Consider the following 22,171-nt stretch of genomic DNA (forward strand, 5'->3'; position numbering starts at 1 on the left):
TAATTAAAGGACTGAAAGAAAAAAAAGATCTGCCCTCTTTGAATTTTATACTTAGCAAACATACCTTTGAAAACTAAAAGTAAGATTTTCTAGTTATACAAACTTGAAATATTTTAATACCTCCAGACGTAGCATATAGGAAACAAAAAAGCATAATTCAACAGGCAAGAGAAGTTGCAGTATGCTCCTGGATGAACAATAAACAGCTTTCAACACATCATTGTCATATGGCTGGACAAAAGCTGATAAAATAATTAATTTAACCCTTTATTTCTAATCCTATCCTATTATGAAATACAATAAAAATTAAATTTTTTAAAAAATTATTTATTTACTTGGTACAGGGTCTTGCTACACAGATCAGACTCATGGTGGTCCTCCTGTGTCAGCCTCTCTAGTGCTGGGATTACAGGCATGCCCAGTTTTGATGGCTGGCTCAGTGCTGGGCTGGCACAGCGTGTGGTACCAGGGATCAAACCTGGCTCCTTGTGCTTGCCAGGCAGGTGTTTAGACTGCCAACCTATCTCCCCACCCCCATAAATTAAATTCTTAAAGCACCAAGGAAATGGATTCTTACTGATTTTGAATTCATTGAAAATTAGGTTTTGAAAATTTCTTATGTAGTTTTAATATAGCTGGGATTGGTGGTACACATTTGTGGTCTCAACCACTTGGGAGGCTGAGGTAAGAGGATCATAAGTACAAAGTCAGCCTAGAAATCTAAGATCCTATCTTAAAATAAAAAATTAAAAAGTGTGGGGATAGCACACCTCTATGATAGAGCAGTGCTAGAGGACCTCTGGGTTCATTCTCCAGTACCAGAGAAGAAAAAGTACTAGTTCCAGTGCCAGTAGCAGTACTAGAAAAGAAAAAAGAAAATGCCCTTCTATAAAATTCAGTACTTAATATCCTAAATAGAGAAGAAAATACTATTTTTTAATCACCCAATTCATTTGAAGGAATTACCAGCAATCCACAAAGCGAATGATTATGGCCAGCAAACTAAAATGGATTGCTCTGTAATTTATGTAGACTTTCCAATTTATCCTTCAGAGTTTGCCAGTGTATCCAATGATTAAAGACGTTAGGCCAAAACAAATCCTCTATCTTTGCTTGTGTAGTAGGAACAATTACAGAAATAGAAGTTAATCCATGAACCAAAAGAAATGGTGTTATAAATCACTGTTTTAATTGCTGAGATAAAGGTTGTGCCTGTATCATGGGAAGTGGACAAGGGATGTTGCCAAAATGGGCCATTGCTCAGTGGACTTGATGACATTAATGGAGCTACTTGAGTCAAAACAGGCCTATCTGACAGACCATTCCACTTCTTCAGTTTTGGCCAATCAATTCTATTTGGCTTTTGCTGTTCTTGTAATAATTTTATTCTTAGGACAGTATAGTTGGGGTGTCATGGAAAAGTGTGACTCTGATTCTATTGTTCTTATACATTCTTGGAATTTTGCAGAGACTAGAGTTAGCCAAACTTAAATGGACTTTAAAAATTTTCCATTCAAATTATACTAAAAAAGTTTTCTAAGTTAATGAGCCAAAAGTAGCCTATTTTTATATATGTAAGTTAAAGAGTATCCTTAGCATCCATAAATAAATCAATAATTTTTCATTAATTATGATTATTTAGAAATTTAATGAAAACCACATGTCCTGAAATATTGGCCCACCTTTTGGAGATATTTTGCTTTCTCCTCAGCTTCCTGAATCTTTAGGGTTTCAGAAGTGACATCAGTAGTTGCTAGAGGAAATAAAGTCAAACTCAGTCTAAAATAATTTTATCATGATTCTGTAATAGTATTGATATAAAATTGGGCAACAGTAAAAATGTAGGGAGGTAAACACATAGTATGCCATGACATCTTATAACCAGATTCATAAGTAATTGGAAGCTGAATTAATTAGCAGTAGCTACACAGACCCTCTAATTTCTTTAATGAAAAAACCTCAACAGAAACAAGAAAATGTCTTTATAGAGAGCATAAATATAGAGCCAGAGATTCTAATTTCTACATTTGTGTTCAACCTGTTAGAGAAATTTAAGGACTGTTGTACGGATAACCTGGTGTGGTCCTTAAGGCAAGGTCTTAAGTATGCAATTCAGAATATTATGCCAAAATGTAAAGCTGTACCTTTGTATGTATTCCTATTTTCTGAAAAACCTAGGAATCCAGATGTTGAAACTCATTTAACTTGGTACTTACTGTTATTCTTGGGAGGAGAAGGCTGGGAGTGATTTTTCTCTTAAAAGTACAAAGGAGAAATAAAGAAAAGACATAACATTAATGCTTTTTGCATTTTCTATGCCTATAATAGTTTTTATATCCTAGGTCTTGTTAAGGGGTTAGCAGTCAGTAAACTTGGTTTCTAAAGTTAATTTGCCTTCAACTTTCTCTAGAGTTTTAACTCAATTATATAAACTACTGTCCTTAATATCCGACATGTACCATCTTCCTTGAATTATTCTATTTCACAAATAAATGTCATAATTTAAGGGACACTTAACGTGTAGTTTTAGATGTAACAGTAACATCTCCAATCTTTTTTGGGGTTGGGGCAGGGTGAAGGACTGCTGGAAAGATTCAGAAACTATTTATACAGTATATGTTTTTGCATACAGCTATTACTATTAGTGTGTAGTTTCAGCCATTTGAGTCTTATTTTAGATTTAGCCTGGGCAGTTTTTTTTCTGGAAGGAGATCAGCTGTGTTCCCGGTTATGAAGCAGGAGAAATTAACCACCAGGAAGCACTACTTTTTACTTACCTAAGACAGTGCTCTTAGAGCCTGCAACAGGCAAACGCTGAGTACTCCCCCTCGTCAGTGTCAACTGGGACTCGTTAGTGGGAGACATGGCCATCCTGAGCCAGAACTGCTTAGCCAGGTTGCTATCTTGTTCCGAGCTGCCAGCAAACACCAGTAATCCTGGAGTGCAAACCTCGCGGTACTCTGTTCTTGAGCTGCGAGCTGAGCTGGGCCTCGCTTCCATGGCAACTCAGGACGCTTCTTCTAGCTCCTTCACCCCTCCTTCTGGACCCTCTCCCCTGCTCCAAAAAGCGGTAACAGTCACAGCCAGAGGCCTTTAGTTTCTTCTGTAGCTGTAGGGGTTCCAGCACATGGAAGCCCACTTCTGTGGTGGTAGCAGGTGTGGTCGCTCTGTCTAGGAGTCAGCCTCGAAGTGGATGGGGGGGGGGCGAGTCCAATCAACTTTTGGCGAGTCCTGTCAGAGTGGGGGGGAGGGAGGAGCACTTTAGCCCCTTACATAGCTTCAGCCTGCCACTTGCTCCCACAGCCACCAAAAGACATTTGAGTCGCCTTGAAATTCCTTGGCTCCATTGCCCCAGTTTCTCCTCCCAGGCAGGTCTGTGGCTCAGCACTCACTATTAAGGACAATCTGGGCCCTGTAAGCTCAGAGGGAGCTAGGGGCTAGAACTGGTCCTAGAGGTACTCATGTATATAGTGTGTTCTCTTTTTTATGATGAATCTTAGAACAAGCTGCATGTAAATTGTAGCTGCATTTATTAATCATTTCTACCAAAAGTTGCCTGTAGTTCTAAGGTTTTAAATGAGTACCTACTAGAAGGATGTATCTAACGAATCCATGGAATTCCTTCATGAATTTTGTTAGTGTATTTTATATCAGCACTAGCAAGTGTGAGGACCTCTCTGAGATTTTCTTAAAAAATATAAGAATAATTTAACCATTTCAGAGATTTAAAAAAAATGTGATTACTGTGGCAGGAACTAAGATGACCATCAGGAAGCCAATTGAAAGGAACTGGACACGTGGTAATAGCCACAATTTATGTCTACATGGCACTTTATTTTTTCAAAATATCATTAACTATAGTTTTACAAAAAGATAGTTCAAAGATTTACAACCAAAAGCCTTTATTACAGATCAGTCAGCTAAGGAAAAACTTATTATCTGCTCTAAAATGTCTAAAAATTATTTGGTTAAGACCCTGAAAGAATACTGAAAAAGAAATACACATACACGTATAGTATATTTAAGCAGCTAAATGCTGTTTTTTTTTCTCTTGGCTGAGCAAGTGGTAAATAGGAAAGGGTAGTATCAGCGTATTCCAATAGCCCGCTCCCCCACGTTGGCATTATATAAGCAGCCCGTTTGGACGAATCTCAATCTTTTTACCTGGCCGTGTGGTTAGTGATTGGTACTATTAGCAATCAGCTAACTACACTGCCTAGTAACTAGACTAAACAAACAGAAGCAAAAAAAAAAAAAAAAACAAAAAACAAAAACCCAACAACTGCAGCCCCAAGCTGGTCCCTGCGTACGTAGTGATGGGTAAATCGTGGGCTACCGCAGTCTTGGTGACTCCCTTACTAACTAGGGAGAAATAAGCACGATGAGCCAGAGCACCCAGCAGTAACTGTCGTCACAAGAGGGCTTTCCTTGCACAGGACTCGCCTCTGGGCCGGCAGGCGGCGTTTCTGGGTGCTCGCTCGCTCGCTGGCTCCAACAACGTGCTCCGGACGCCGCTGACGCCCACGGCTCCCGGCGCCGCTTCTCCTCGCGGACCCCGCAGGGCGGAGACGACGCTGTGCCTTGTTTTGATGGCAGTGGAGTTAGTGATTGTCAGCACTGCGGCACAATCAGCTAATTACACTGCCTACAAACCGAGCACCGGCGCCTGCCGCAGCTCCCGGCGTCCGCGGAGTCCAGGCGCAGTCCCCGAGCTGCGGGCGAGGACGGACACCAGCCGCCGGCGACGCCAAGGAGCGCTTGGGGCGAGGGGCAGGGACGACGTCTCCCGAGGACGCCTCCGTGCTCCGGGTCATCCCCGCCCGGCCGCCCCCACTGGCCGTGGCGGAACAAACAGCTGAGGGGCGGCGCTGCCCCAGGGCCCCGCACCCCCAGGCGGCGCCCGCAACCCCAGGTGACCCCGGGCGCCGGCTCCCCTTCCCGCATCCCGCACCTCCCCGCCCTCGCCTCTGCTTCCCTTTCCCCTCGCTCTTCTCTCACGCCAGGTATGGCCCGCCTCAGAAAACTTCTCTTTAGTTCCCTGCCCAAACCCTCGAGTCACCCTCACAACCCGGTGCAGCTCCCAGGGGCCGAGTGACCCGGCTGTGCCCGGCCAACCGCCCTGGAACCCTGCAGCCGAGGGGGCGGGGCGGCGCGAGGGGAGGGATGGCGCGGGAGGGGCGGCGGGGGAGGGGCGGTGGCGCCCCAGGGGGCCTGGCGGAGAGGCCTGGCGGTGGAGGCGCAGATTCTAGACTCGGTTCCCTCCTGGGTATAGCAGGAGGGTCAAGAGCTCCTTCCTCCTCTGGCAATCCTCAAGAAGCCCCGGCAAGTGCCCTCCCCCCCCCCAATTGTCACACCAACCTTCACCGCAGTTTTCATCTTCTGCTCAGAATGAGCTTCCCAGGAGCTTCCAAGTAGCAGTGGGCCTCAGTGGCCTCTGACTGTGTTCCTCAGTCTTTGGTCTTCTGGCTACTCTTATACGCCTGCCTGCCTGATGAGGTTAGGGCTGGATCTTCCCGTTGGACAGTGAGCCACTTGGTCAGTTAGAGCAAAGTGTGCTCCTTTAGAGATTAAAGCCAGAGCTTGGTACTCTCGAGGTCAGCCTTAGGCAAAGCTGTTCCTACCTCCAGCACATATTTAGTGTATGTTCAGCACTTACAGACGTCTATTCCACTCTTTATAGTCTAGGACAGTGCTATGGAGCAAATTTATCATTCAAGACAATATATCAAAATCACCAAACTGGGTGGGCTTTGGTGGGAGAACTAGAAGGAGGGATGCCAGAGAAGATTCATAAAGATGAGATCTGAGTACGTCCTTGAAGCAAAAGTAAGTTCAGATACTCAGGGTGAGGTCCTTGAAGGTCTGAGAAACAATGGCTTGTGACAGATTTTTCTGTTCTGACAGTTTTACATCTGATAATGTGGTTGTGTTTGTATTTGGAGTAGATTGGGTAAAAGGGACAGTTACAGATGATTGCTGGCAATAATGGAAGAGTCAGGAGGAGATAAATATTTTCTAATTACATATTTTTTGGAACTCAGTTGAAAGTAGCTCCCTCTCCAAGAATATAGTCATCATCAGTGTAGAGCATTCATTGTTGACCCTGAAGGCTTAGTTCTAAATTATTTTCCACAAAGGCAAATTTACAATTGGTTGATTCCCTAAAACCAGCAAATAATTTCAAAGATGCTGCTAGTAACATGAACAGGGACGAGGCCACCCAGACCAATCTATTTTCAAACTCAAACTACTAATACAAGACGATGAGTTTGAGTAGGTTGACAGTATTATTTTTGATTATGAAAGAGAGCATATTTTTTGCCAAAGGCATAGATTGTTCAAAATGAAGAGTAAGAAATCAAGTTGAGGTAAAAAGTGTTAATTGTAAAATTAAATTGTAAAGGTTAGATCACTTGTGAATAACTATTTTCTATTCATTCACCTTATATATTTTGGAGAGTAACAATCTTGTAGAATACATTACATAAATTATACTCATTCAAATATACATATATAAATAAAATGAGTGAAATAGTCTATCCATAAACAAAATGCAGATGTATAAATTCTGTGAACATATAGAAACAGTTGTGTTCTTTCAAATTATTAGTCATTTTTAGTCAATAAAATAGTGAATGCTTGTAATAGATTTTTTTGATTATTAGTTACATCTGAAATAATCTTACCTGAGATGGATTGCTGCCATCCAAAGTAATAGTTGTGCTAGCTGCCTTGAAAGTTAGATTTTTAAAATTTTCTTCCAAGTTATTTAAAAGTATGTATGTATAAAAGTCATCAAGATGCATGATCCCTTGAAATTTTTAAAAATGCAGTTCATTTTGTATGTAGTCCAACTGAAAAACGACAAAAAATGTGTCGCCTAGTTCTGTTTGAAAAAAAAACAATTAAGTAAAAAAAGAATGCTTGTTCTTAGGGTTGCTGTTGATTTGGCCTGCAGTTACTAGAGAAACTCCAACAATCTCATCGCCTTTATGATTCATGTCTAGGCATGCCTGGAGATCAGGGAGACCCATGATTTAATCTAAGTAAGAATGCTCCTGGTGTTAAAAATGCCCAAACAGAAGATTGCATTTGTTTTAGACACGCAGGAAGGGACCTTTCAAGGGAATTGTTTACCCTTTTAATTTCTGGGCTTTTGGTGATCAGGGAGATGGGGAGGGAGTGCTAAGAAGTTGAGGTGAGGTTGGTGACCAGGAGGAAACCGAAGAGTGCCACAGACACATATGTCCATTCTACTTTAGCTTTGGAAAATTTATGTTGGCTTAATTTATCCTTCCTAGCTAACAGATAAAATTGATGGGAGTTGAGAATGACACATGGTGGAAACAATGCACTCCTTCCCTTCACCTCAGACAGATGCGCCATCTGAACATGCCTGTCTTCTGTGGCTTTTGAAGGGTATCTGAGGGAAGAAGTGAAAAATGAGACTGGTTAGAAACTGCTGATTTGGATTTTAGCAGCTTCAAAGAAGCTATGTTTTAAATGAGTATTTTCTCTTGAAAAGCAGAAAGCAACATTTAGGTTTTCCTGTAGTTCATCAACTGTCAGATTAATTTATTAACATTCATGATAGTACAGTACTTAGGAACTAGTTTATACATTGGTGCAGCACTGAATTGAAGTTAATTTTGTGCCTTTGAAAAACAAAATCGATGAATCTGGTTAGGCAAGAGAGGAGTTTTCATTTGAACCAAAATGTAGTGCCAGCAGTTTTTATAATTCAGTACTTCTGGTTCTCTTTCATTGTACTCTCATTAGGATGAGTGCAGTATATTCTTAATTAGCTTCTTGCTTATATTTATCAATTAATCAATATTGTCGCTTTCAATATTAAAATGTTATCTTATTTTTTTAGGTAAATCAGAAAGAATAACAAAATTAATCTTCAGAATTATAGTTGCTGGAGCTCTTACAGCTTCAGCATAGAAGCCAACATCTTGGCTATCTTCTATCTTTAGAGAACACAGCCTCCAGGGGTTATGATCTAGTTGGACAGACAGACAGTTTGTACACATAAAGGATTAAGATTGTCAATTTAGAGCCAGCCAGATAGCTCAGCAGACTAAAGCGCCTGCTTAGGCAGAGCTCAGTGGCCAGGGTTCGATCCCCGGCCTGCCGTGCTGGCCCCGCACCCAGGGTGCGCTGAGATGGTGACTGAGATTGGGTGTGGTGGTGTGCTGCTGTACTCCCAGTGCTTGGGAGGCTGAAAATAGAAGGATCACTATGAGTCAGATCTATGTAGTGAGACCCTGTAGACCTTTGTACTAAATACACACACACACACACACACACACACACACAAAAGACTGTCAACTTAAGTTAATCATATTAATACAACATAGTATTCATATATAAATTAATATTAACATAATATATCAATGTATAAATGAAATATTTGTTATATATTTGTATCACATAGAAATATACTACAGATCAAAATAATTAGACAATAGGTTGTTCAGGAACCCTCAATACTAGTGTGTCATTATAGCTAGCATTGAAGTAAAAAGGAATATTTCCAAAGTTTAAGGGAGAGACAAGACTATGTGGGACAGGGGACTGAGCTGATTCCAGATAGAAAAGGGAAAGTAAGACACAGATGAAGAAAAATGTTTTGGTAGCAGGCAGGAGAAACACAAATTCATGGAGATGATAATATATGTGGCCAATTGGGAGAGCCGTGAGTCTCTCCTTATCATTCCCTAACCTTATTCATTAGGGAAATAAGGTTAGAAAGGCGGTAAGTGTTCTGGTGATAACACTCCGGAGATACTCACAGTGACGGAGAAATGGAAACAGCAGGGTTTTATTTAGTGCACACAGACAGTACCGCAACTGTTGCCCAGTAGGATTGTCAACCCCAAGGGTAGGCACACAGTAGCTTAGGTAGTGTTGGTCCAGTTTCTAAAAATGGCAAGTGATTTCCAGAAAGAAGACAACTGTAGAATATAGACACAATTTTTTTAATTGATAAAATTTATGGTTCAACTATCTCTTAGTGATCAAGTTGAACTTCCCCATTTGAAAGTGAAGAAGTGCAGTTTTGGAAACTATTGTGTGCACAAGGTGACAAGTAATTTTCATGTTTTATTCCATTTGATTCCCTGCTAATGGCAAAATAAGGTCAAATATATCTCTGAAGCTTCACTTCCTATTGTTCATCCTCAGTGCAAATGGCCAGAGCCTCATTCTTCCCGCTTCTCTGGTGCCTCAGCCTGGATTAATATCCTTACCCAGCCTCTGCAGACAGAGCACCATCCTGTTGTAGCATGGATAACTAACTCATCTGATCTTTCCAAGAAGAAAACCTTAGAAGACAGTGTCTTACACAAGGGAATAAATGTCTTATAATGGGAATTTTAAACATTCTACAAGAACAATGGGAGAAGTGATTTATGTCCTTCAATTTTTAGCATTTTACTTTCTACTTAAATATAAGGTTGGATTAGGCTGTACCAGTATGGATCTTCTCTCTCTCTCTCTCTCTCTCTCTCTCTCTCTCTCTCTCTCTCTCTCTCTCTTTGGTACAGTTTCACTGTGTAGTCCAGGTTGACCTTGAATGCACTATGTAGTCCAGGCTGGCATCAAACTTGCAATGATACTCCTATCTCAGCCTCCTGAGTCTGGCCTTCTGCTAAAGTCTGCTGTCTTTTCAATGGTCATTATTCCTGGGTGCCTGATTGCCATAGAACTCAATATGCTTCAATCTGAGCTCTTCTTCATTTGCTTTATACTGGTTCTTTTACCGAATGCCTTAATCATTTCAATGATAACATTTTTCTCTTGGTTACTAATGCTTGAAACTTGGAGTAATCTTTTTCTATTTTATTTCTCAAACCCTTCACTCACAGTCAAGTGTGCGTGTGTGTGTGTGTGTGTGTGTGTGTATAATTTCCTTCTCAAGATTATCAGCCTATTGAAAAGAAAAGTTGAAATTTGTTGAATATTCAATAGCAGTATCTAACATGCAGTACATGGTCAGTAAGGAGCCCCTAAGCGAATGCTACTTATACCAGGAAGGGTAATTGTTATTAATGCAAAGGAGGTGACTTAAATCAAGTGTTTGAGGTATAGTAAACAAGTAACTGAAGGAAGTTTTTTAATGTAATGTTTAGTTTCTGTCTGATTGTTCTTTCCTGAAATCTAAGTACATTGTTATTCTAGAGTTCTATTCATAACTTCCAAGGCCTGCTTGGGCCTGTTGCAAAAAAATAATGCTAAGAGAGGATTTTGAACCTCATCAGATAATGTGCTTTGTCAACTCAAAGTGTAATGGATCAGTGAGTCATCAGGGAGGAAAGCAAAATAACAAAAAATTATTAGATACCTGGCACCATTTTAAAAATGTAGAGTCACACTAGCCATTTCTAGTGGCAAATTTTGTGTGTTTGCTAATGTGTATGTTGCCTTTACTTCAGAACCAGATAATATTTCAGCAGTAATCCAGGAGTTGCCCTGAGGAACATTTGTCACTAAGAGAAATTGAAAAAAACTGCAAAAGTTATCTGAAAAATGGCTAGAAAAGAGAGAAAAATTCAAATTTGTCATAATCTGGTAAGTGTAAGGCATTATTAGGTAGTTAAATAGATAAAATAAGAGCTATTTTATATGCAAGATAAATCTATTCTGTGAGTTTTCTACCTTTGCTGTATCTTAGAATCAGTTGTGCTTTAAAAAATCTTTTTTAAAAATTAATTTTATTGAGAAACACGTAGCAATGAGACAATTTCAAAACTGATTAGTAGGACAGTTTCAATAATTAATGCATTGTATATTGTTGTCTTCTTAGTGGTTATTCATAGTACAAGATGCAGACATGATATCCTGTCCACAAACACTATTAGAATGAATCTTTCTTCTCATTGAATTAAGAGACAATAGCTATATATTATCCTATTTTTGTATATACAGATACAAAATGGTCTTTCACTTGTATCCCCTTTTTTGTCAGAGATAGGTATTCTATTTCAATTTAAGTACTGTAGGTGCGTGAATTCAGCAAAATATTCCAGTATAGTCCAGTAGTCCATAATAGTAGTGGGTTATCCATAGGACTGGCAGTGTCAGTTGTTGACTTGAGCCTTTTACAGCTCAGCATATTAATATGGCTTTACTTTTTATACCTTGTTTTTATACTTTTCTGCTGGATGGCTAAGACCAAGATAAAGCAAGACCTATAGCTTTAACAAAATCTTGATGCCCAGGTGGTGCTCCATACCAATTCAATCAGATGTCAGGAAGCAGGAGGCAGGAATCAGTATTTCTAACAGTACTTCAGGTGATTCTGAAATGTAATTTGGGCATGAGAGAATAAGAAACATCCCAGAAAACTGAAATAAATAAGATACTGTGGAGGTATAAAAGCATTGAGGTCTCACTGTCACTCAATTTCATATATTCTAGGCAGATAGTAGACATTTAAGTACTTACCAAATTGGAATGAACTAACCTTAAATAAATCTTAAATTGTCATTCTTTTATCCAAAATACTCAGCCATACATCCTGATAGTCCTTATATTTACCATTTTTCATACTTTCCAAACATGAATGATAACACAGTGGGCAGGGCAGACACTCAAATCTGTATTCCCCCTCAGCCTATTCTGCTGAAGGTTCTTGACAATCACACCATTATAGCCTGCCAGGTGCTATAGTATATTCTATTACCACTATTGTAATGTTTAAATTGATTTATTTTAGCTGAGGAAAGCACTTCATATTGGCTCTTGTGTCTTTTGATATCACCCAGTAATATTTTTAAAACAATTTCCTTGCTTTCTGGAATAAGACATTCCAGGCTCATGTAATACATTACCTGAATTACAACTGTCATTTCTCCAAGTAGATTTTTTAAAAGAAGGGAACAGTATTTAGAGACCACAAAATGAGTAATAGGTGTCCTCATTGAATCTTGATCATTTCAGTGGACAGAAAAATACATCTTTTTAAAAAGTCACAAATTTATATTAATATTTCTACATCAAGTCTAGCTACAAGATTTTAAGTTAATTTCTTGGTTTTGCCCTTTTATCCTATTTCCTTACATTGAAAGCCCTAGTTCATATAACTACATATTTGCGTTACCCTACTATATTGTTTTTCTATTATATAGTCACATGATTGTTTCAAAATAGCAATACCAATATTACTATAGGCAATTAGGTTATTGAATGACTTTAGAATAATAAATTCTTGCATCTCTGTCTTCAGAATATATTTGAATTTTTTTAGCTACTTGAAATATTTCATCTTTTGTATGTATGGCTGCCACTAGGTATACTTTTCATCTTCTTAGTAGGCTGAAACAGTGCACTCTTTTTTTTATGAGCAGAATAGATTTATTGGGGGGAAAGAAAGTTCCTGTCCAAGAGAGGGACAGGAGGGGGAGCCCAAGCAGATTGTCCCCCCTGTACATTCTAATGATTAATATTTTGGCTTTCTATTCATTTTAACCTTCTAAGTAAAATTTATTTTATACATATTTTATGTTTTATATTTCCTGTTACACCTCTTATTGTACCTTTATTTTTCCTGAAGTCAGGACAGCTAAATTGAGACAGAGAATTAGATACATCAAAGGTACAGATTTACTAATTTGCCCATGATCATAGAAAAAGTGGAGATATAAATTAGGTTTCTTGACTTTATTTTATTATTGGATTATTTATTTATTTATTTTGCAGAATAGGGGATTGAACTCAGACCCTTGTGCTTGCCAGGCAAGCGCTTATTCTACTGAGCCATCTCCCTGGCCTCTTGACTTTATTTTATGAAAACAGATTATAGTTAAGAAACACAAATTATGGGGTTTAGACATAAATGTGACCATTAAGCTTTAAATCTATGAAATCATTGAATATCATTTTTAGGTGTAATGGTAGTTTTACTAGGTTAGTACTAGAATTTTGAATGATAATTTTATGAAACCAAAGTACTTTTAATTTCTAAATTAGGATTTGAAGCTTAGTTATAAATATTAGATTAATAACGATTATAAATACCAGATTCATGCATTACTCTCTATATAAATTTTGACCTGTTGATAGTTCAGAATTATGCATTCTTTTTACAAATTTATTCTTTTTTTTACATTTTAAAATGTATTTTTTACTACAGGTCTACAGGGTCTCACTACATAGATTGGATTCATAGTGGTCCTCCTGCTTTCAGCTGCCCAAGTGCTAGGATTACAGGCATGTGCCACCATATCCAGTCTCACTAATTCATTATTCTTAAGCAACTTTTTTTTTCAGCAACTTTTTAAGATCAAGTTATGGTCCTACATAAGCCTTAGTAAATCCACATAACAGATATTAATGTGTTCTACTGCACTCAATTATGAATGTTGTCACATTTTCTTTTTTAGTCTACCTCTTGCTCAAGTTATGTGAATGGTGAAACTTCATTACTTTATTAATGATGACCTACTAACATAAAATGAAATACTGGAGACAATTACATAGCATCATGTTTATTTTAAAATGAAAATAGAGCCTTAGATTGCAAACCAATAATGTTGGTCTCAAATGAGGGAAACTTCTTAAACATTCTACCAGTTTCTGAATACCATGGAAGTTGGGATTACTTGAAATAGCAGCAGCTCCTAAAGAACAAGGCATGTCAATTTAAATTGCCTTCTTACATGAAAGGGCATATTAAAGGAATACTGTACTGCATACAGATTTGGCAAGGTAACTGGTGAAGTCTTCACTATTGAGTAGCTTTCCACTGTATGATAGAATTATTATTCAAAGTGGAAAGAAAAGAATTGCCTAGACTTTTCTCAAAAGACTTGGTTTGATCTTTATTCAACTTGTTTTTCATTACTTATTGGAGGGCACAGGTATAGCTAATCTTACCAAATATACAGATGACAGGACACCAAAAAGATAATTTATTGAATGATGAGGTAAGGATCACAATCTTGACTTACTGTAGCAATGTTCTAAATAAAACACAGTGGGGTGAGAGTGGAGCTCGGGGTAGAGTGTTTCCCTAGAATGCATAAGTCCTTAGTTTCAATCCCCACACTTCAAAAAGAAAACAAAATATATTTCACATAATGAAATATGATAGGTAGAGCTCCAGTATGTGTCAGGAGCCAGGCTATGAGCTCATACCTGATCAGGGGGCAATGAAGATGAAACGCAAAGTGACATAAAATAGGTTAAAATGTGTGGGGACAAAGGACTCTTATTGCTCTTCCACAAATCCCCAAGAGACTGGCGCACCTTGGCTTTCACTCAGACACAGGCACGGGCAATCAGAGTAGAACAGGATTCTTCTGCCTCCCACCACCCGTGGTACAGATCACAGAAACCACAGGGTCTCAGCTGTATCAGTGTTCCCTGCAGCGTGCCGGCATGCCCTCTTGCCTTTCTCTCTCGTACTCACAGAAGAGGCCAGTCAGGCCTTCATCTTCCTCTTCGGCCTCCCACGAGTTGTAGTTGTTTTATACTGCATTTCAATCCCACTGCATTAGAAATGACATAGTAATAGAACAAATATAAAATGCTTTAAGTTCGTGAATGACAAAGCCCATTTTTTGAGCACCTGCTATATGTCACAACTGTACTAAGTGCTGTATATAATTTTATAATTTAATCTTGACAGGAACTTCACAAGTCAGTAGTTTGTGGTACTGGCAGAGTAATAATACCTCACTAACATTTATAGAGCACTTACTGAGTACCAGGTTCTGTTCTGGGTACTTTACACTTAATTCCCACAATAAGCCTACAATGTTGGTACTGTTGTTATAGTAGTTATATACATGAGGAAAATGAGGGACAGAAAGTCAAATAACTTGCTAAGGTCACACAGTAGATTAAGCTAGGGTCCAAGTGAGTAGTCTAGCTCCAAGCCCTTCACAAGCATATATCATATCCTTTCTCACATGTAGTTCTTAAAGATTAGAGAGGTTGAAAAACTCCCCTAAGTTTCTAGTAAGCTAGAGGACTAGGCTTTCTTCCCATAAGATAGGTTTTATAGTTGAATTTTAACTACTCTGTTGTATTGCCTTGCTGTACAAATAAAAACCAGGTATTTTATCTGTTGTAATCTTGATAGTAACCCTATGAGGTCGCTGTTGTACCTCTCATTGTAAGCTGCAGCATGGAACGTTTCAGAGAGTAGTTTAGCAAGTTGTCCAGCTGTAAGGTTGCACCTTACACCTCAGTCCATTGGACTACAAAGCCCACATTCTTAAAAGTTGTGAGCAGGAAGGGAATGATGTGACAAAACATCAGTTAGTGAAAAAGAGCACTTGTGAGTTGTGTGAGTTAGTGGAAGGATGGAAGGTAAGGCCCTGCGTACAGTATTCAGAGCAAGGAAAATGACAGAGGTCTCTGCTAGTCTTTATTGGTGGAGCACTCTTGGAGAATTGTATTCAAGTCTGGTCTTGGACTTTTAAAGATATGCCTGAAGCTCTTCCAGATGTCATATGTCTACAGGAAGGAGAATACTTTATATCTAAAGAGAGAAGACTTGGGAAGCTGAGTAGCTGTATTTGAAACATTTTATGGTAGAGGAATAGATGTAATCCATAGATCCAGAAGTAAAAACCAGGCTATGTATGCAGAAAAATCAAAGAAGTAAATTTGGCTCCATGTAGGTAGGAAGGATTGATTAGTGTTATATTTGGAGCATTTAAGAAATAAAGTGGGTTTCTTTGTGAGAGTGAATTACTTAAGAGGAAATAAGAGTGACCGCTAACATAGGTGTTAAAGATTTATGTATATCAGGTGTAGTGATTCTTACACTTTTCAGTAGATGCAGCATAATAATCATCTGTGGAACTTGTTAAAGGCTGACTATGAGGTCTTGCTTACTAGAATTTTCCTGGCAGATCTGGGATAAGATCCAAGAAATTGCATTTTAGAATAAGAAACCTAGAAATCCCAAATCATGCAATACCTGAATCATCCTTAGAGAACTAGTGAGGCTAAAATCTCTTCCGTTTGTTCTATAAACATTTTAGTAAAAATGTGTGCAGTTGACATAATGACCACTCAAAGATAGTTCTCTTAAGTTTTATAAAGAATACACAACAAACTTCTTTCATATGTTGACAGAATTAGAGCTGAAATTAGGGTATTAGCATTAGAGGGAGAAGGGTTTGTTCTTGTTCTTTGTCATAAAAAATTAGATTTTAATAGCAAAATAGAAAATATAAATCTAGCATTAAAATCTTTAAGCACTGTAAATGAGCTACTCTGCATATGCTAAGGTGCACTCCAATGGAATCCAGGAAAAATCAATGTGAGTATCCTAATGCAGAGCACCTGTGGAAGGTGAGCAACCGATCAGACCTTTAGGGTTCGAGCTTATAAAAACTGCAGCCCAACGCTCACAGGGCAAGCATGAGTAAGAGTTGTAATCATTCGCCATAGTCTTCTAACGCTGGTCCATTTTTTTTGTTGGGACTAGAAAGATTTTTCTGGCAAGTATAATATTTGCTTGACTCATCTTAGCCTTAGAGCCACATTTTAGCCTTATAAGCCACTTTTCAAACTGCTCTCTCTTGGAAAGTTTTACCATTTGTAAATTTTTAAAGAAAGTGATGCTTAGTGTAATTTACTGCCTTGTATTAGAATCTTTTTAAGCTTAATATTTCATATTATGAAATATTATATTAACTTTTATTAACTTGATATTTTAACCATATATTTTCCACAATATTTCAATTGTTAAATGGTGTACAGTTTTAAAGATTTTTTTCTTTAAACAATGATAAAACTAGAAAGTTAAGTTGGTCTTAGTTGTGTTGCTGTTTGATGAATGTTAATGTGCTTATTTAGTTCACCAAGGATTTCTTTCTAGAAAATTAGTTTTAATACCTTGGGGATCTAAAATTTCCAATTGGCAATTACGTACTGATAGTCAAGCTGTTATTCCTGCATGATATCTTATCGTTTCCCCTTGTGGTTTTAGAAATCCTCATAGATTGTTCTTGAATCATGAGAGATGAAATTGCAGCAACAGTTTTCTTTGTCACAAGGCTGGTGAAAAAACATGAAAAACTGAATAAAGGACAAATAGAAGACTTCGCAGAAAAGCTGATGAAAATCTTGTTTGAAACATACCGAGGCCACTGGCACCCCATCTGCCCCTCTAAAGGGCAAGCCTTCAGGTAAGTGCTAGTGAGTGGCCTGGAGAGGGGAAGGCACCTGGGAACTGTGGCCACCTGCTGGGTAATGAGATGCTTCCTTGTCTGTCTACAAATCGTGAAAGTTTTATGGACTCAAATTCATTTGTTTGAACATGAGCTTGAAAGAAAGATGTAGTTGACAGTGAGATGAAAATTATGGAGTGAATGCCAGTATATGAGGTAGACTACACGGTTTCTGACTTGTGTTTGCCATGCAGGATACAGTGAGAGCTGGTAAACTAATCATGTGATTTAATGCTAAACATTGAGCCACCGTGTCAAAACTTGATACATGACTCCTGTTTGTAAGAGTGGAGGCCGGGGCAGGGGAAGGTGAGAGTAAGGTGGGAGCTGTGTGTACCAAGTAGTGCACCAACAATAGGATTTTTTTTCTTGCCAAAATACCTGTCATCATGTCATTTCCCTTCGCTTTCCTGTCCCTTCTCAAGGTGCATCCGAATAAACAATCAGAATAGTGACCCTATTTTGAAAAGGGCTTGTGCTGAGAGTAAAGTGAATTATTTTCATCTGGGACTTCCAAAAGAGATGACCATATGGGTGGATCCCTTTCAAGTGTGCTGTAGGTGGGTATTCTCATAGTTTGTGTGCTCTGTGAACCCTGAAGGCAAGTTTATTTTAGTCAGGTCTCTATACCTTTGTGAAAGATGGTGTTCCCAAAGTAGTGAGGACATACTGCTTGATTATATTATTTTATTATTTTTTATGTATTTGGTACAAGGTCTCACTACGCAGCTTAGTGATCTCCTGTTTTCAGTCTCCCCAGTGCTGGGATTACAGGAATGTGCAGCCATGCCCAGATTCGATGCTGGCTCAGTGTGCCCAGGGGCAGGGCCAGCACAACATGCACTACGGGGGATTGATTTTAAATCAATTTTAAAATCTTGGTTGAGATTTTAAATGCAAACTTTTCTTTTCTTTCTTTCTTTCTTTCTTTTGCTCGTACTGGGGATCAAACTCAGGATCTTGTGCTTGCCAGGAAGGTGCTCATGCCACTGAGCTATCTCCCGGGCTCGCAAACCTTTATTTTAATGAGGAGATGAGGTGGGAAGTGCCAAGATTTTGCAGCATACTTGCAGTGTGACTTTGATCACTGTGCTCTGTTGCAAGCCGTAGACTTGTAACTTCTCAGTGTTACAGGCAACATCAGGAAAGAAGAGTTACCTGCAATGGGGGCAATTTAGTCCTTAGTTGAACTGAAAGAAACTGGTCTTTGTCATTTTCTTGAGCAATTAATCAAGATATCTTTACAGGATATCCTTCCTAATTATAATAGTATAGTATCCAAAGGTCATAGTGTCCTTCACTCTGTAGATCTATCCATTTGAAAGTGACTTTTAAAAATTAGCATGTTGTCTCCAGAGAGGTTTAGAGTTAGAATTTGTGGAAAGTTGAATCTCTTTTAATAATTTCTTTTCCTATTTAGGTATGGTGAAAAAAAACATCCATTTATAGTTGCTTCTTTTAAAGGAAGATGGGAAGAATGGGAATTAACTCAACAGATCAGTTATGCGGCTAACAGAGCCTCCTTAGACTACTCCTCTGGCACGTCCTCTGATGAAGAAAGTGGCAGCGTGGACTCCAAGGTCATTCCTAAAGTCAACAATCCCAAGAGTGTCTATCAGGTCAGTGTGCTCCTGTTCTTCTATTTTTTATTTTTCTATTTTAAATCTAAAAAAAGTGTGCCTGGTATAAACAAAACATGGAATGAGTGAGTGAATGAACGAATGAATATAAAGATAAAAACCCTACAATGTTAGTATATTGTCAAAAATTTTTTTGTGGCCCAGTCCTTATACATTACCTCTGCTTGGCTGAGTTCTTAGGGTCTGTGATTTTGTTGTTCTGTTTCTTCCTGCAGTGTTTGAAAATGCAGGTTTCCTCCCACTGAAATTCTATCCGATTAGAGTTTTTTATGCCAATCAAAAATAACATGCCATTTATAGAAAGTTTGGAACACTCAGGAAAGAGCAAAAGACTATGATCTTGCCACTAAAAAGCAGTTTTTCTTGAGACTTTTTTTTTTAAAATCACAACCCACTGAAAGATACACATTTATGTAAGAAGTGAGTTTCATAGGAGCATGTCCCCTACTCTTCCAACTACACTTAAATTGATTTCGTAACCCACAGTTTGAAAATCATTGATCTAGAATTTGATACTTTGTATGTTTGTTTGTATATTTTCTTAAGCATTTATATGTTAAAATGCTAAAGCAATTAAAAATTTAGCATTTTAATGTTCAGTTGATTCCCTTATAATTTACTATAATTGATATTTTAGTTGTTTCCACAGTTATTTTATTTAAAAATGCCGCCGACTTACAAGTTATTTCTTGAGGTTTGATACACAGACGTGAAATTATTGGGTTGTTGGCTAAGGACATTTAGCTGGTTTTTGATATATGACCAAATATTTTCGTAATCTCACTAGCTCCATGTAAAGTATCTGTTTTACCGTTTTTCATAAGACTGACTATTCTCATTTAAGAAATAGATACTTTGACAAAAAGTATCCATTTACTGAAATATTTTGGGTGCTTACTGCCTTACAGATTCCTTCTTAGTCACCTGCTCTTTAAAGTCCCAATGTATTCGTAGGTCAGACTATTTTAATCCATGTTGTATTAGTTTTTTAAACTATATGTATATATGTGTGTGTGTATATATTAGTTTCTATGTAGTTTTATTTGCGTAATAATTTAAGTCTATGTAGTAAAACATTTGCCTTTATTTTTAGACCTAGCTTTCTTCTCTCTAGGGGTCAGGGCTTTAGTCAACAAAATTCATTTATGGCAGAATCTCCTCAAAATGAGATCTGTGAAACATCTGTGTCAACCACTTGGAATGTTATCCAAGGCTTTTCTGGGTCTTCTTGGCCTAGGGATCATGATTGGGCAGTTTTGGATGGAGTGGCAGGGGACACGTTGGGATGAGGTGGGGGAGAATCCCAGAATACACGCAAATTTGAATGTATGTTTAAAAAAATTTTAGTTGGATTAAAGAATGTTTTTCTAAGGGGCTGGGGAGATGGCTCAGTGGAATAAGCGCTTCCCTGGCAAGCGCAAGGGCCTGAGTTCAATACCTGGTTCTGAGGGAAAAAAAAAAAGAATGTTTTTCTAAAATGTATAAAAGAAGCTTATTTAAGTTTAAGGTATATTCAATTCTGGTAAAATTTTCAAAGATGATTGTCTACTTTCATTTCCATTTCCTCCAGGCTGAAAACCTGAAACAGGCCTGCCCATCTTGGTTCCACGTCCCCCGCAGAAAGAATGTGGCAGATGGCTGTGCGGGAGCCCTAGCGAGCCGAACCGCTTATCAGGCTGCACCTAGGAACCACAAGGGCTGCAGGCCTGTCCCTGGGCACCGTGTGGACAGGTACCACTGGATCAACTCAAACCGGTAATAGGGTGGCAAGGTGCAGTGCAAGAGCTTAAGGAACAGGCTTTGTATTTGCTATGATGAAAATAAGGCTGAGCCACTTGAGAGAAATGTTTTTTATGTTATTTTTCATGTTATTTTCATGAAATAGAAAAAATTAGTTACAGTAAGGACTGTCGTGCACAATGGTAAATCCTCTCACATGGACGAAGACTATTCTTAGCTATACTTTTAATTTTCATTTAATTTTTTAATGAAATTTGTTGTTAACACTTAATACACCCAGTAAGGTAGTAGAATGAAGACATTAACCTGTGATAAAATTCAATGAATTATGAAAAGTAACAATTTAAATAAACATACTGTGTTTTAATACTATATGGATTGATTGTTGGCAGAAAGTTTTAAAAGTTTGTTTTTCTTCATTAGTAATTATTTTAAAAGTAGACTTTCACTTAGGTAAGAATGATCCAATAATAGTGCTCTGACTTCAACTTTATTTCTTGCTACCATTGTTCAATTTCACAAATTTAGTAAGAGTTTAAGAATTATTCTTTTAACATACAAAATTCCCTTATATCTTTAAAACTTTATAAGATTTAATAATTTATTTTATAAAAATGATACTTGCTTCTTATAAGGAAATCAAACTAAATAGGACAACATACCATGAAGAAATAAAAATACCTACCATCCAGCTAAAGCTGATCATTATTAACATTGATGGTGACCATCTTTCCATTCTTTGTGTATATGTACAGATGTAAAAATGAATATGCAGACAAGTAATTTGATAAGAATCTCATACTAGAGGCAGTAGTTAATATTTGAATTTAAGTTTATTCAATTTTAGAAAAAAAAACTGAAGTAGTACTAAAATGTCTAGTAGCTTTTCTACCACAAAACTTTTTCAAGTTTTCTGTAGAATTGAAAAAGAAAAACAGCAGGAAACTGGAACAGTCTTTAACCACCTGCCTACATTTTATATATATTGAGTATCTGTTGCTATGCCAACTATAGAATTAGCTTTCTTAACTTTTTGTCCCTTTGTCCCATGTTATTTTTATGTCAACTTTAAAATTTATGTTCTATTCCAACCCCATAATTTTGTTTATAGTTCTATATTTAAATGGATTAAATGCTCATCAATGTGTGAGGTATGTTTTGTTCCACCTTTGGTTAGCTGGATTTTATTAATAAACTTTTTCAAAAATAGCTTATAAGTGTTAAATTCTATGAATTCATTTGAAAGATAACTTTAGGGCATGTTTTCTCTGCCTTTTCATTTCATGGATGTCACATTAACCCTTCTGGCATTGTGCGTTGCTGTGGAAAGATCTGTGGCCAGTTTGATTTTTCTGAACTCACTGATACTCATACAAACAATGCTCATTTACTTTTTTAGGTGACCCCCCTTTTTTTTCTTTTCAAAGTTTTATTGATAAACATATAGCAATGAGACAGTTTCAAATCAAATTGAAAGTACAGTTTCAACAAATAATACACTGCATACATTCTTCTCAGTGGTTAATTGCTGTACAGGATGCAGACTTGTGATCCTACTTACAAACACCATTAGAAAAAATCATTCTATTCATTAAG

At 37.8% G+C, this 22,171-nt stretch overlaps 2 protein-coding genes across 2 annotated transcripts in view; one reads left to right on the forward strand and one right to left on the reverse strand.

The window, feature by feature from the left end:
* CUNH11orf88 (chromosome unknown C11orf88 homolog) overlaps positions 1–6,927 on the reverse strand; it is a 30,735-nt gene extending 23,808 nt beyond the window's left edge. The window contains exons 1-3 of the mRNA XM_023709568.1: positions 6,687–6,927; positions 2,778–3,231; positions 1,683–1,753 (exon numbers count right to left, since the gene is read on the reverse strand). Of these exons, the coding sequence (XP_023565336.1) occupies positions 1,683–1,753; positions 2,778–3,000 (294 nt within the window). The 5' untranslated portion in view covers positions 3,001–3,231; positions 6,687–6,927. The remainder of the gene's footprint in view (positions 1–1,682; positions 1,754–2,777; positions 3,232–6,686) is intronic.
* Positions 4,642–20,638, forward strand: Btg4 (BTG anti-proliferation factor 4). The gene is made up of 6 exons (XM_004626209.2): positions 4,642–4,912; positions 10,440–10,575; positions 16,955–17,153; positions 17,621–17,755; positions 18,616–18,814; positions 20,406–20,638. Exons 3-6 carry the CDS (start codon positions 16,981–16,983, stop codon positions 20,592–20,594), a joined length of 696 nt encoding a protein of 231 aa, XP_004626266.1. The 5' UTR covers positions 4,642–4,912; positions 10,440–10,575; positions 16,955–16,980; the 3' UTR covers positions 20,595–20,638.
* The last annotated feature ends 1,533 nt before the right edge of the window (positions 20,639–22,171 follow it).

Source organism: Octodon degus, unplaced genomic scaffold (genome assembly GCF_000260255.1).
Source record: "Octodon degus isolate 3935 unplaced genomic scaffold, OctDeg1.0 scaffold00012, whole genome shotgun sequence".
NCBI classification, from domain to species: Eukaryota; Metazoa; Chordata; class Mammalia; order Rodentia; family Octodontidae; genus Octodon; species Octodon degus.

What these genes read in the sequence shown, in the direction of transcription:
- Btg4 (XM_004626209.2), top strand. Translation starts at nt 16,981, where the DNA reads ATGAGAGATGAAATTGCAGCAACAGTTTTCTTTGTCACAAGGCTGGTG. An exon ending in TCTAAAGGGCAAGCCTTCAG is followed by an intron (nt 17,154 to 17,620) that starts GTAAGTGCTAGT and finishes TCCCTTCTCAAG; the next exon opens with GTGCATCCGAATAAACAATC. An exon ending in CCCTTTCAAGTGTGCTGTAG is followed by an intron (nt 17,756 to 18,615) that starts GTGGGTATTCTC and finishes TTTCCTATTTAG; the next exon opens with GTATGGTGAAAAAAAACATC.